At 22.3% G+C, this 13,129-nt stretch overlaps 4 protein-coding genes across 4 annotated transcripts; 1 reads left to right on the top strand and 3 right to left on the bottom strand.

Moving 5' to 3' along the window:
* Positions 1-132: 132 nt before the first annotated feature.
* LOC122714741 (dnaJ homolog dnj-5) lies at positions 133-3,928 on the bottom strand. The gene is made up of 6 exons (XM_043936379.1): positions 3,635-3,928; positions 1,724-3,258; positions 1,185-1,626; positions 804-1,019; positions 496-725; positions 133-409 (listed from the first exon to the last, which is right to left on the bottom strand). Exons 2-6 carry the CDS (start codon positions 3,244-3,246, stop codon positions 283-285), a joined length of 2,538 nt encoding a protein of 845 aa, XP_043792314.1. The 5' UTR covers positions 3,247-3,258; positions 3,635-3,928; the 3' UTR covers positions 133-282.
* A 1,022-nt stretch (positions 3,929-4,950) lies between these two features.
* On the bottom strand, positions 4,951-6,464 carry LOC122714745. Its single transcript, XM_043936384.1, has 5 exons — positions 6,332-6,464; positions 6,129-6,245; positions 5,810-5,914; positions 5,652-5,731; positions 4,951-5,125 (listed from the first exon to the last, which is right to left on the bottom strand). Exons 1-5 carry the CDS (start codon positions 6,387-6,389, stop codon positions 4,991-4,993), a joined length of 495 nt encoding a protein of 164 aa, XP_043792319.1. The 5' UTR covers positions 6,390-6,464; the 3' UTR covers positions 4,951-4,990.
* A 204-nt stretch (positions 6,465-6,668) lies between these two features.
* Positions 6,669-8,790, bottom strand: LOC122714742 (calumenin). Its single transcript, XM_043936380.1, has 4 exons — positions 8,295-8,790; positions 7,426-7,993; positions 7,191-7,306; positions 6,669-7,077 (listed from the first exon to the last, which is right to left on the bottom strand). The coding sequence occupies exons 1-4, from the start codon at positions 8,394-8,396 to the stop codon at positions 6,889-6,891; spliced, it is 975 nt and encodes a 324-aa protein (XP_043792315.1). The 5' UTR covers positions 8,397-8,790; the 3' UTR covers positions 6,669-6,888.
* A 1,149-nt stretch (positions 8,791-9,939) lies between these two features.
* Positions 9,940-12,920, top strand: LOC122714988 (tetraspanin-2A). The gene is made up of 5 exons (XM_043936828.1): positions 9,940-10,169; positions 10,794-10,991; positions 11,174-11,350; positions 11,517-11,702; positions 11,800-12,920. The coding sequence occupies exons 1-5, from the start codon at positions 10,083-10,085 to the stop codon at positions 11,875-11,877; spliced, it is 726 nt and encodes a 241-aa protein (XP_043792763.1). The 5' UTR covers positions 9,940-10,082; the 3' UTR covers positions 11,878-12,920.
* The last annotated feature ends 209 nt before the right edge of the window (positions 12,921-13,129 follow it).

Below are 13,129 nucleotides of genomic sequence, written 5' to 3'. Positions count from 1 at the left end.
TAAATTGTAATTTGCAATTGCATTTTTGTATAAATATATACATTTGTTAGAAATAAATTTTCATTGCAATAAATAAAAAAATATTTTTGGTAACAAAAATTATGTAAATATCCTTTTTTTAAATTCATTCTAATATGATTTCAATATTGTGCTAGAGTTAATGAATATCATTTATATTTATATGAAGGAAAGAATATAAGAATTCATTATGGTATTATATATATTACTGTATAATTATACATGACGAATGCTAAAAGATTAGGAAGTAACTTGCCATATTTTTTACTTCTTGCGTTTAGTTTTACGTCGCTTACAGTCCCCTCTAAAAGAACTTTGATCTGGTGGACTTGAATTTCCGGTCTTGCTGTGATTGTATAAATTATTTAAAAAGTCTTCAAAGTCTGCTTCACTATTCAATGTGAATAATTATTTATTATAGTGTTATATGTTATTAAAAATCATAAAATATTTATGAATTTAATAAAATTTCAGTACCTGGTATTCGGATCTATTTGTTGACGTCTTTTACCATTATTGGGCGTTTGTGACGGTGGTCGTTGACCTAAGACAATTCTATACTGAACACTATGTGTATTTGCTCTTAAGTGTTTTAAATTACCAGCTTGACAAGCTGCCCAATCAGTAACATCATATACTGCTCCTTCCATACAAGCATAATAATGCCAAAGAAAACCCATTAAACGAGACTCTGCCCAGATATCTCCCTAGTTAATTTATATAAAATAATTTAAGAATTATTCAATATATTTGTTTATATATATATATATATTTTTGATAATTACTTCTTTTGCGCTATGACGTATTTTACATTGAGCACAAAATCGCGCTGCATAACAAGGACGTTGTGTTGGAATTCTTTTATGCCTTAAACCACAATTTGTACATCTAATTGTATTTGCTGCCTGTTCCATCTTTCTATGAAGTTGAGAAAGTAAATCACTTAATACACCCCAAGCTGCTTCAACTTGTCTAGTTTGATCAAATGCTTGTCTGCGTTCCTAAAAAATATTAAAAGTACAATATAAATATTATGTAAATATTAAAAGTACAACAAAATTATAATAAAAATAATAAAAATGAATTATGTATGAAAATATAAATTTTTCAGAAATATATATAATAAATATATATATATATGTATATATATATAAAAATATATATACCGGTTCACCAATTATGTCAAATGCATGTACAAGTATTTTGAATGCTTCTTCTGCACCAGGCTGATTATTTTTATCTGGATGAACCAAAAAAGCCTGTCTCTTATAATATTTTTTAATATCATCATCTGAACATGTTGGTGTAACACCAAGTATACTATAAGGATCTTTTCCTTTACACGCTAATAATCTTTTCATAGCTTCTTCACCTGTACTAGGTAATGCAATATTGGCTTCAAGACCACCATGTATCCAATTACTATTTTCTTCTTTTTCTTCACTTTTAGTTTTTATTTTACGCCAAAATGCAAATTTACTATTACCAAACCAGTTATCCAATTGCTTACCAACAATATTTAAAATACGAATTTTTGAAAATGTTATAGCCATATAAACCCATGAGTATTTTAAATATAATATAGTGTGATACCATCCACATTTTGCACTATAATGTAAATATATATGATCTGATTATTCAGATTATGTAAAATATATTAAAATAATAAATACAGAATTAAAATATAATATTTTTCATTACTTACAGTAAAATCATAAGATTAGCACTCATACTAATTACATCAGATACTAAATGTAGCAACCAATGAAATATTTTTAAACCAATTTTAATCCAATGACTGGCATACTTATTTAGATTTTTATATAAATCTTTGACTGGTGATTCTTTATTTTCTCTTCTTCGATTTCTTTGAGCTTTTTTGATTTGTTGTGTTTTTTCAGTCTGAAAACGTTTTGAATTTTTTTCTTTGGTTGCTTTTTTTTCTTCTTTATTCATTTTATTTACAATTTGTTGATTTTTCTCTATTTTTTCAGGAGAAATAGTTTGACTGGAAGCATTTATTATATTTAAATTATTATTTATTTGAATAGGACGTTTAAGAATATTTCCAATAGATTTGGGATTATTATTTTGAATTTTTGAATTATTAAGTGTTTCTCCTTTTTCTATTTTTTTAGACATTTTAGAAACTTTTTTTTTTTCAAATTGATTTGATCTATCAAAAGTATTTATTTCATGAGTTTCAGTTGTTGAACCAAGATTATCTAATGATACCCAACGTCTTGGAAGATTTGAATTATTTTTTTCTAAGATTTTTCGTGGTATTTGCATTTTTGGAGAATTATGATCATCACTTCCAGATGAATTTTGTCTCTTTAATGTTGTAGATTTAGATTTATTTTTTGAATTTTTATTAGAAATTTTTTTATTTACAGATTCTGTTTTAGGTTTTATAGATTGAATTGTTAAAGGTGATGGAGGTGTTGGAGCAGATTTTGTTAGAACATCAGAATAAGAAGGTCGCATAGGTTTTACTTCTGCTACAACACGAGGTTTTTTGTGTTGAGAATCAGTTGAATTTCTAGGTAATTCTTCAGAATCTCTAATATCTATATTTGATTGTACTACTGAAGTTACATTTGAAGATCCACCAAAAGGACTATATGTTCCAGATTGGTTTGGTACCCAATTACCAACTAAATTTTCAATTAATTGTTTTCCATTAAAATTTTGAGTTGGTAATTCAGGTGGTATATTTATATGTTGATCATTAAAAAGACCATATTCTCGATCAATCATATTTTGATTTCTGTAAGATGTCATATTTGATAGCTGACATTGTTCTGCCATAATTTGTGAAGCATTTCCATAAATCACATTAATATAATTGCCTCCTCCAACATCTATAGTACCAATTAAATCATTATTTTCATTTATACCTAAATGATTTACCCCTGTTTGGGATGGAAAATAAATTGAATCTGTTGGAGAATCATAATTAGATATATCTTGCATATAAAGAGGGGCACCCATTGGAGACATGGATTGCATTGTGGGTAAATTAGAATGAGGAGATTGACTAGTAATATAATGTCTTGTTTGATTTGAAGAATAATTTCCCCAATTATGAGATGTAGTTTGCTGTGGATTTACACCAAATTGAACATAATGACCATTAGAACTTTCTAAGTCTGAAGTCATAGCTTCGATGATTTTATCTAAAGACATACGTTTAAAGCCAGAAGGTGACTGTTGTTGTTCTGCCATATTGTGATGTTTCTTTAAAAAAAAAAAGAAAACATTATTTGAAATATATGCATACATAGTAAAAAAAGATAAAATATTGTAGCAAAAATTATTCTATTAAATATAAACTTTTTTTATTTTATCAAAAAAAAATTATTCTGTGATAAATTGAATTTTATTTTTCTTTTTAAAAAAAAAAAAAGATAAAAATGAATAACTTAAAATTGTTTATAGATTGCATATAAAAGAAGAAATATATATAATAAGACAAAAATATCAAAAGGAAAATAAAATAAATTTAATTTAAATTATTAATAATCAAATGAAATGATTTTAAATAGTTCAATAACCTAAAGCAAAAGTTTTTGTTTCGTAAAATCGTGTTAAAATATAACGATATAATGCTTACATTTGTTGGCAAGTATATCCATTTATATTATACTCAAAATAAATAGTTTCTTAACATATTGCAAACAAAATATTATATGCAAGTGACATATACAATTTTAAAGTATATACCATGCGGTTAATACAAAATCAGTCACTGTATTTCGTGGTCCGCACTACCAGCAGATTCATAAACGGATCATATAAATAGTTTTCTTTCTGTATACATACAACCATATATAATATTGTTACGAAAAGTTCCTAGATAAATGGATATGTTCAATTACTGAATCGTTATGGCTTCGACATATAGAATCTGAAAATAATTTTTATTAAGAAATTTTTACTTTCTTTATATTATATTTCGTTATTTATTTCGCTGAAAATAATTAAATTCATAATTAAATAATAATCTTATAATTTTAATATTTTAGTTATTTTTACTATGTTGTTTTATTACATGTTTTACTACATAAGTTTTATTAAGAAATAATATAATCATAATATTTATTATTAAAATATAAGTTATCAATATTTTAATCTGCAATTGATAAAGTTATAAATAACTATATAATCTTATTATTTGATATTTATTGACTTTATACATAGATAAAGTATAATATAGATCCAATATTTGATGCATTTTTTTCCCATGCCTTGAGATATAAAATAGAATTTTTCTTTATTATTTTCGTATTATTCTCAATATTACCGATTTGGCTTAAAATAAGATTAATAATGGTTGGAATTGAAATTAAATTTCAATATAAAATTACAAATAAGAAATAGAATAAATATTCTGTTATAAAATTTAAATCTATCAATATCTTGCTATCAATATCTCGAATCAAAACATTCACATCATATATTATGTTTAATGAAATCGTCATTTTAGAGATGTATAATAAAATTGAGAATGTAAAATATATTACATTAAAAATTAAGGCATATTATAGTTTTGAATTTAATATCCTATATAAGCTACACATAGCGAAGTCGAAAATTAATTAATTAATTTTTTATTTTTTTTTGGTCTATAAAATTTATATTATCTTAGAAATTGATTCTAATAAATTTCCAATATTGACTATTAATCGAAAACCGACAAGAAAAAAATAATTACCTTTGTACAGAAAAATTCAAATTGTTGATAAATTATAAAATTTTATTCATGTATCTTCGATTTTATTATAAGTACTTACAAAAAATATAAAAAGATAATATTAAAATATTCAAATATAATAATATTTATTATAATGTATATATATTATATAATATATAATATAATAAATTATATAATAAATTATTATAATAAAAATTTATAATAATAACATATTATAATTTAGTTTATAATTTATTTATAATAAGTTTACAAAAATTAAAATAACCTTATAAATATAAGTAATAACATTGTGTTTACTAAAATAATAGAATATTTTACTGTTACTGATGTGTTACAAGGTTTTCCTTTTCTAGCTTCACAAGCACACATTTCAAGTACGTAACCATTAATCTACAAAAATATTAGTATATAAAAATTTTATATAAAATAAAATAAATTTAGACAAAAGTTATTATATCATTGTGGTAATCTAGACATAACAATTGCATAACTTTAAAAATATTATTATTCTTAAAAAAAACTAATATCATTTTATTATATTTACAATGAAATAGTAAAAAAGATAATGATATTAAAAATAAAACATAATTACTTTTAAATTGTATTAATTATAAAAAAATATTTAAATATTATTAATATAATAAACTATTATTATAACATTATAACTAAAAAATTATTAAATTGTTGAAAGAGAAATAAATTTAATAATTATATATATAATTATTATATTAAATTAAATTACAAATTACAAATATTTCTTTTACAAATTATAAATATTTCTTAGATTAATGATATTATTAATCTAAAAATTTATAATTTTATAGTTGTATCATTTGTTTTTTTAGACTTTAGATTATATTATTTATAATTATATATATTTTATATATAATAAAATAATAAATTTAAAAATACTTACTTTTTGTTCATAACATCCTGATGTGATAGCTAGTATATTATCTTCTATTACTTTTCCACAAAACGATGTTGTATTAACAACTGCAATTATTTTTATCTTTATAAAGTATTATATTTTTTAATACAAATTTTTATTATATAGAACTATTATATACTTACTGTTGTTATCAAAATAAAAAGTATATTTTATACAAATATTGCCAGTCATTACAGAACATAATTTTTGTTTTGTTTCCCACAATTGATTTACATCTGGTGGTTTTTCTAAAATAAAATTAATAATTATTATATATAGTATTATATGGTATTATTATATATATTAGTTGTTAATTAAAAATATATATAAATTAATATATAAATTTGAAATAAGTATTATTAATATAAATAAAAATATATTATTATTATTATTATTATTATTATTTTATATAAAAGTTAGATTTAAAAAAAATCTATTATATAAAAAAAAAAATAATTTTACCTGTATAAAAAGGGGGAGAAATGCAAGGGCTATTTCTGATTGATGAACAATTATACTTATTAGAATTTTCAAATATTGGAGCTATCCATGTATATTCAAAGCAATTTTGTCCATTAACTACAAAATATATGACAAATTATTTTACTATTCTTTTCTAATTCTTTTACAGAATTGCAAAAATTAATTATTTCAAAAATCATTACCTGATAATAAGTATCCTTTATAAATAATTAAAAATACACAAAAATAAATTTTCATCATTTTGATGTTTTCAGTATTTTACTTTACTAATCATTTCATTGACCATATTCAACAATTTATAGAGCTTATCTGATAAAATTAAGCATTATCATAGTGATGTATCAGCTATTCATTGTATAATATCATATTGAACTAGATAAAGATTAAAGAGAAAATTACAATTAATATTATGTATGTAGAAACATATTAGAATATTAATTAATAATTAATAATTATATTATTATAATAAATAATTATAATATAATATAATAAATAATTATTTTAATAAGGGAGACAATATTTAAAATATTTGAAATTTATTACAATGATTAATATATATTTACATTTTGATGTAATGATTTTTTGTTTACAATGAGGTAAATAAAAATCAGCCATTTTCGATTCTTAATCTATTAGTAAAGATAAATATCTCTAATAAATGCTTTATAAATGTTCTTCATGTTTCAATTATGTTATTTTGTTTATTTCTAAGAGTATTATTCGAAAATTATGTATGATATTAGAATTCATCATGTCTAGTTAATGCTTCACCAAAATCAGTTGCTTGAGAACCAACAAAAATATCGTATTTTTTCAATATTTCATCTTTAGTAAGTTTTTGATCTGCATCTGTATCTGCTTCAAATATGAGATGACGAGATTCTGCCTCTGCATGATCAAAATCAGCTGGAATAATCCAAGTTTTAACCTAAATCAAAATATTTAATTAAATAAAAATTGATCGCATTTTAATAGATAGATTATATGATTGCATTTTAATAGATAGAATATATATTTTATATGCAAAAATATATATATCACCTCTTCCAAATCTAAGAAACCATCACCATCTTTATCACGATACATAGAAAATTGCTCTTTTTCATTTTTTACCCACTCTGGTTCTTCTTCACCTTCTGCACCATCATATACATCACCTAAATAAAAAAAATATTAAATTGTTTAATAAAAAATTGATTTTAAATAATCTCCAACAAATATTTATAAATTATATATATTTTATAAATTAAATATAAAGAAAAATATATTCAAATACCAATATATTCTGAAAGAGATATTTTGCCATCACCATCTTTATCAATATCTTCCATGGTTTCTAATACTACAATATCCTTTGTATGATCAGCTTCTTCTACATGAAGGAAAGCAGCAAACTCTTCTTTTGTAAGAGCATCATCACCATCTAAATCTGCAGCTGTCCAACGTCTGCGATCTTTTTTAAGCATAGCAGCATATGAAAAAGTATTATCTTTAGGTTTTTCGTGATTTTCTGCTTCCTGTTCATCCATATCTCCATAAACCATTGCTAAGTATTCTGTCCATGGAAGTTTCTCTTTTTCTTCAGGATTATGAGATTTCCATTGATGTTCAATATTGTTCCGTATATAACGTCGTTGAGAATATAATATCCAATCTTTAAGTTCTTCTCCAGTAACATAGCCATCATTATCTTTATCTATTTTATCAACTATTATTCCTAATCTTCTTGTACTTTCTTCAGGAGTAAGCTGATCAAAAGTTTTTGCTTCTTCACCTAAAAAAACTTCATGATCATAGGCAGGATTATGTTGAGAATTGACATAATGTTCTTCATTGTTTGGTTCCTAAAATAAATCTTATTTAGAAATAATGTGAAAAAAAGGTATAAATAAATGCATAATTATTTGAATTAAATATTCATTCATAATATATATGATATTTATCTTAATAAACTTTAGCATAAAAAAGAAAATATTATGAAAAGAGTATATATTATATGTATAAAATTATTTTAATATAAGGTTATGTATAAATTTGTATATATTATTATCAAAGAAATTGTTTTCATTTTTGGATAACTGAAAATGAAAGTCTTTTATTGTAAAGATATCTAAATATTTTGAAGCATAAAAATTACAAACAAACCTTATTAATAACTCGCGGCTTGTGATCATTTTCCGGCTTTGGAATTGCCGTTGCCAAGAAAGAAAAACCAATCAAAATTTGGAGAAGCATGAATTCTTGCATAACGCACGTGAGCACGAGAATATGAAAAGAGTATCCAAAATTGGCAAATAAACAAAATTATTGGAATCTTAAATATTAAAAGTACTAATGATAGCTTCTTTTTTAGTTTTAGTTCAGCTTACTCCGACTTCCACATCAGCAAAGCTTAATGTCTTGCTTGACGCTACATCCCCACTTCTCAACTGTATATTCATTTTAGAAACCATTTCTGATGCTGATGCTGAAATGTCTTTGTTCCATATCACAAGCATCATAGGAGTATTACACTCATAGGATACTGTTGCCTAGCTTGTGTTGTGTCGAATGCTATCAAATTAACCCGCGTATGATTACGCATGACTAGTCTACGTAATTATTAATAAGCATAAAAAATGAAATTTTGGTCAGAATTGTAATTATTATATATTAGAATAGTTTAAGATAAATATTTAAGATAATTTAATTATCATAAATATTATATTATTAAGTTAGTTATTATATTGATATTAAGTTAATTTTAAAAATTAATTTTTTTCTTTTAATTTTGTTATACATAAAAGACTTTATTCAGCAGAATTCTTTAAACAATTAACAAAATAATGTGAAATTTTTATATTATTGACGATCATTTAAACGAATTAACAAAAGATATCTTATAAAAACGATATGCATATTTATATTTAGATATATTTATATTTCGTATAAATAATCATATTGTGATTGTGTAAATATTTATTTATTTATTTTGATAATTGTTTACATTGAATTTAATGATTTAATTTTTAGCATGTGTTTAATTATATATGTCAATTAATCTATCCATTCTGATTATTAAAAAAAAATGATGTATCTAATGGATATGAATCTTACGTCTAATTTTAGATTTAACATTTGTAACATCTGATATTTCAATTACTATTGAGAACTACTATTAAAAAATAAAATTTTATTATCTTTAATATACGTAATTAAAATCAAATATATATTATATATTATATATTTATATAAAATTTTATATAATTATAATTTATATTTTAGAAAAATACAATATATTCATATATTTTAATATGAAAAAATTATAAATTTGTATAAACTATGATTAATTAAAATTAATTTAAATTTTAATTATTATTTTATTATATTGTTTACAGCGAATCTAATAATGTTTAATTTTTATTATGAATATTAAAATTTATTTGATGTTGGATATAAATTCTTTTTCAATACTTTTTAAAAATATTGATACATATGTATAATACCAATTAAAATAAATACATTTACAAATAAATAAATTTTTAATATTCATTTATCGATATATTCAATTATCAATTATAGTGTTTTTATTTTCGAATTCACTTTTCAACAATATACATTTTTTCAGATGAATAAGAAATATCAATAAATCGTCTTTAGCTTTTTTTTTAAATCGAGTTATTCCAATAATAATTTCCTGTAATGAATCATTTGCAGCGATTCTTTTTATCTAGGACGCGCTTATCCAGTTATCTTATATTTGTCAGCGATAAAGAGAATACTAGCTAAAAGAATCAGGTGTAAATTGTCGAGAATACGTTCATAACTAGTGTTCACGTTTTGATATCATTTTATTACAGTGATTTTCGCGAAAAAAATTCTTATTAAAACGTATATATTTTTGAACGTAAAATTTATTTGAAATATCCAATTGATAAAATAAATTTTTAAACGATGGTTGCCAAAACTTCTGGACCTCAATTAGAGCAACGAATTCAGTGTATAAAATTTATTATTTTCTGCTTGAATGCCATCATATGGGTAAGTAAAAAATACTTTAAGAAGTAGTATGATTATGTTTCTATATTGTTATCTAATGTTAAAATTAATATTTAATTATCAAATAAAGATTTATTCATTATTATTTTTAATCCAATTAATCCAATGTTTAACCTAACGACATAATTAAATAACGAAAATTAAATAAATTTGAATTAAATAAATTTGAAATCTCGTGTAATATTTAATATTTGATTAATAGTTGATTAATATTATTATTACATTCCTAAATGTATATAAGAATGCAATTTAGTTTAAAATAGTTTATATTAAGATATGAGTACTATATCTTCGTTATGTTTATATCAATATGAGTCAGATTTGTAACAATCATATCTGTGTTTATCAGCGTGAATATAAAAGTGTAATGGCTTAAAACTAAATATTAGAAATGAAATAAAATAATTCGATAAAATATTCCTTCTTTTTATGTCCTTATAATTCTTCTTTTATTCTTTTTTTTTTTTTATTAAATTAAATTGATTACTATAATAAATAAAATATTTTTAAATTATGTTATATATATTGTCATTGATTAAAATTAAAATGTAGAACTTATTTCAATTATTTGAAATAATTTTTTAAATATTGTTACACATTTCTTAGTTACTTGGGAGTTCAATGTTTGGATTATGCATGTGGTTAAGGTTGGATCCAAATTTTCAAGAATGGGTCAATTTTCTCGAGATATATGAATTTTATATCGGCATTTATATCTTACTTGCGGCTTCGATATTTATCGTAATTATCACATTCATTGGCTGTGGAGTTGCTCTTATGGAACATATTCTTGGTCTCTACATTGTAAGATATATATATATATATATATTATTATTATCAGCTTAAAAAATAATTTAAATATCTATACAAAACAATGTATATTTCTTGAAAAATAATTTTATTATATATTTTAAATTTTAAATTAGAGAAAAATATCTCGTATTTATATGAAAGAAATATTAAAAATTTATTATTTATTTTTCAAGTATGCAGGATTGCAATTATTTTCCTATATCCTCGGCTTGGTAGGAACTTCAATTCTTCTCGATTATTCAACCTACGACAGTAAAATTCAACCTCTTATACGACGATCTATGACAGCTCTCATTAATAATTATCAAGACCCAAAAGCAACGTATATTCTACAATTGATTCAAGAAAGCGTAAGATATTATATTATATTTTTGTTGGAAATTAATATCTACTGTTTCTCCTATGTTGAAATAATTCATTTCAAATATAATAATTTTTTTATAATAATTTTTATATTTATTATTATTTTATATTATTTTTTATATTTAATCAAATATAAAATTAATTTTAATATAGATCGGTTGTTGCGGTGCCGACGGTCCGATGGATTATTTAACTTTGAAAAAACCATTGCCCACTGAATGTAGGAATACGGTTACTGGAAATGCTTTCTTTTATGGATGCGTCGAAGAAATTTCATGGTTTTTGGAAGGAAGATCGGGTTGGTTGGCTGGTTTAGCATTGGCTCTATGCATGCTCCATGTAAGGGATCAACCATATTTTATATTCATAAATAGATGAGTATTAAAAATAGATTGTAACTTATAATTTGTTATATTTCATAAATTAAATTTTCCAGATAATAATAACAGCCCTTACTCTAACATTGGTCCGAGCTATTAAAAAAGAAGAACAATATATCACATTTAAACGTTAATTTATGGTAATTTAATGGTAATTTTCATTTTCATTACATCACATTTCATAGTAACGTGTATTAATGTAATCCATTCATGAAATGAATGGAAACCTATAAAGGAAAAAAAAAAAAAAATAGACTGACGAATTGTAACAAATTTAAAACATTTTTTCCGAGAAATATGCGGAATAGGTATAATATACAAGATATTCCATTTGAAATTTTTGCAATTATCTATCAAATTTTTAATAGTAAAACTTATTTTGTTTCAACATAATTTGATATAATCTATTTTTAAATCACATAGAGGTACGAAGCTTAATTTTAATTTTAATTTTGTTAATTTTTTTTTTATTTTAAATCATATTTTAATTCGAATTTAAATTTCACTCGAAACATTTTTGAAATAACGAATAATTACGATAGATAATTGAGTCCAAAATTTCGAACGGATGGAAATTATATAGAATATTTTTTTTAACGCAATTTATATTTTTATTTTTACACATATAGAATGTTCCAAAAATATGAAGGCCAGATAAGTGAAGATTCTCGAGATAATTTCAACGAATAATATTTTCCTCTGCAAAAATTTTGCATATTGGCCAATCGTGCGTCGATTAATTAAGTTGCTACGATAATATAAGAATATTTGCCACGAACAAATCCAACAAACAATGTATCGAGGAAAATTGTTGAATTATTGATGAATTATTCAAAATGAATAATTACTTTTCTAACAAACGAATGATAAATAATATTTACAATAATTACAATATATAGAAGATATTCATTCGAATAAGGAGAATAGGAAGAGAAAAAACGACAAGGAGAATTGATAAAGAAGGGAAAAACAAAGTTTTTTGCAAAGGAAAATGTTGCTTGAAATTACTTCAGGAATTTTCAGTTAACCAATGTTCCAATCACATTTTACACCTAATATAATAAATATTCTATCAACTAGTGTTTTTAAATGAATATAAAATATAAAAATAGAATTTCATATTGTTTAAAATGACTATTAATTAATTAAATATATTCTAGTTTTTGATAAAGTAAAAAATATATATGTATTGGTTTTACATATGTATTTACTTTATTTACAAAATTTTTAATGTACAATACTAATATCGTAGTCACTATAATTGTAAATTTATATACAATGTTTTTATTATCGGCCAATTAATATATTTCTATACATCGAATAAACAAAATAATTTTTCTAAATTATAATTCGTTTTCGATATTTGCATATTATATATTAATTAAA

Source organism: Apis laboriosa, unplaced genomic scaffold (genome assembly GCF_014066325.1).
Source record: "Apis laboriosa isolate Shangri-la unplaced genomic scaffold, ASM1406632v1 scaffold34_cov151, whole genome shotgun sequence".
NCBI lineage: Eukaryota > Metazoa > Arthropoda > Insecta > Hymenoptera > Apidae > Apis > Apis laboriosa.
Note: the sequence above shows the minus strand (reverse complement) of the source record. Positions and strands in the feature narration are given on the sequence as shown.

Bases quoted from the DNA above. Each gene is read 5' to 3' on its own strand.
- LOC122714741 (XM_043936379.1), bottom strand. From the start codon at position 3,246: ATGGCAGAACAACAACAGTCACCTTCTGGCTTTAAACGTATGTCTTTA. The intron at 1,020-1,184 runs GTATATATATTT...AATATTTTTTAG, and splicing joins TTGACATAATTGGTGAACCG to GAACGCAGACAAGCATTTGA. The intron at 410-495 runs GTACTGAAATTT...CACATTGAATAG, and splicing joins CAAATAGATCCGAATACCAG to TGAAGCAGACTTTGAAGACT.
- LOC122714745 (XM_043936384.1), bottom strand. From the start codon at position 6,389: ATGATGAAAATTTATTTTTGTGTATTTTTAATTATTTATAAAGGATAC. The intron at 5,732-5,809 runs GTAAGTATATAA...AAATAATTGCAG, and splicing joins TTTTTATTTTGATAACAACA to TTGTTAATACAACATCGTTT. The intron at 5,126-5,651 runs GTAAGTATTTTT...ATATTTTTGTAG, and splicing joins CAGGATGTTATGAACAAAAA to ATTAATGGTTACGTACTTGA.
- LOC122714742 (XM_043936380.1), bottom strand. From the start codon at position 8,396: ATGCAAGAATTCATGCTTCTCCAAATTTTGATTGGTTTTTCTTTCTTG. The intron at 7,994-8,294 runs GTTTGTTTGTAA...GATTTATTTTAG, and splicing joins AGCCGCGAGTTATTAATAAG to GAACCAAACAATGAAGAACA. The intron at 7,078-7,190 runs GTGATATATATA...ATTTTGATTTAG, and splicing joins GTTTCTTAGATTTGGAAGAG to GTTAAAACTTGGATTATTCC.
- LOC122714988 (XM_043936828.1), top strand. From the start codon at position 10,083: ATGGTTGCCAAAACTTCTGGACCTCAATTAGAGCAACGAATTCAGTGT. The intron at 10,170-10,793 runs GTAAGTAAAAAA...CACATTTCTTAG, and splicing joins GCTTGAATGCCATCATATGG to TTACTTGGGAGTTCAATGTT. The intron at 10,992-11,173 runs GTAAGATATATA...TTATTTTTCAAG, and splicing joins ATATTCTTGGTCTCTACATT to TATGCAGGATTGCAATTATT.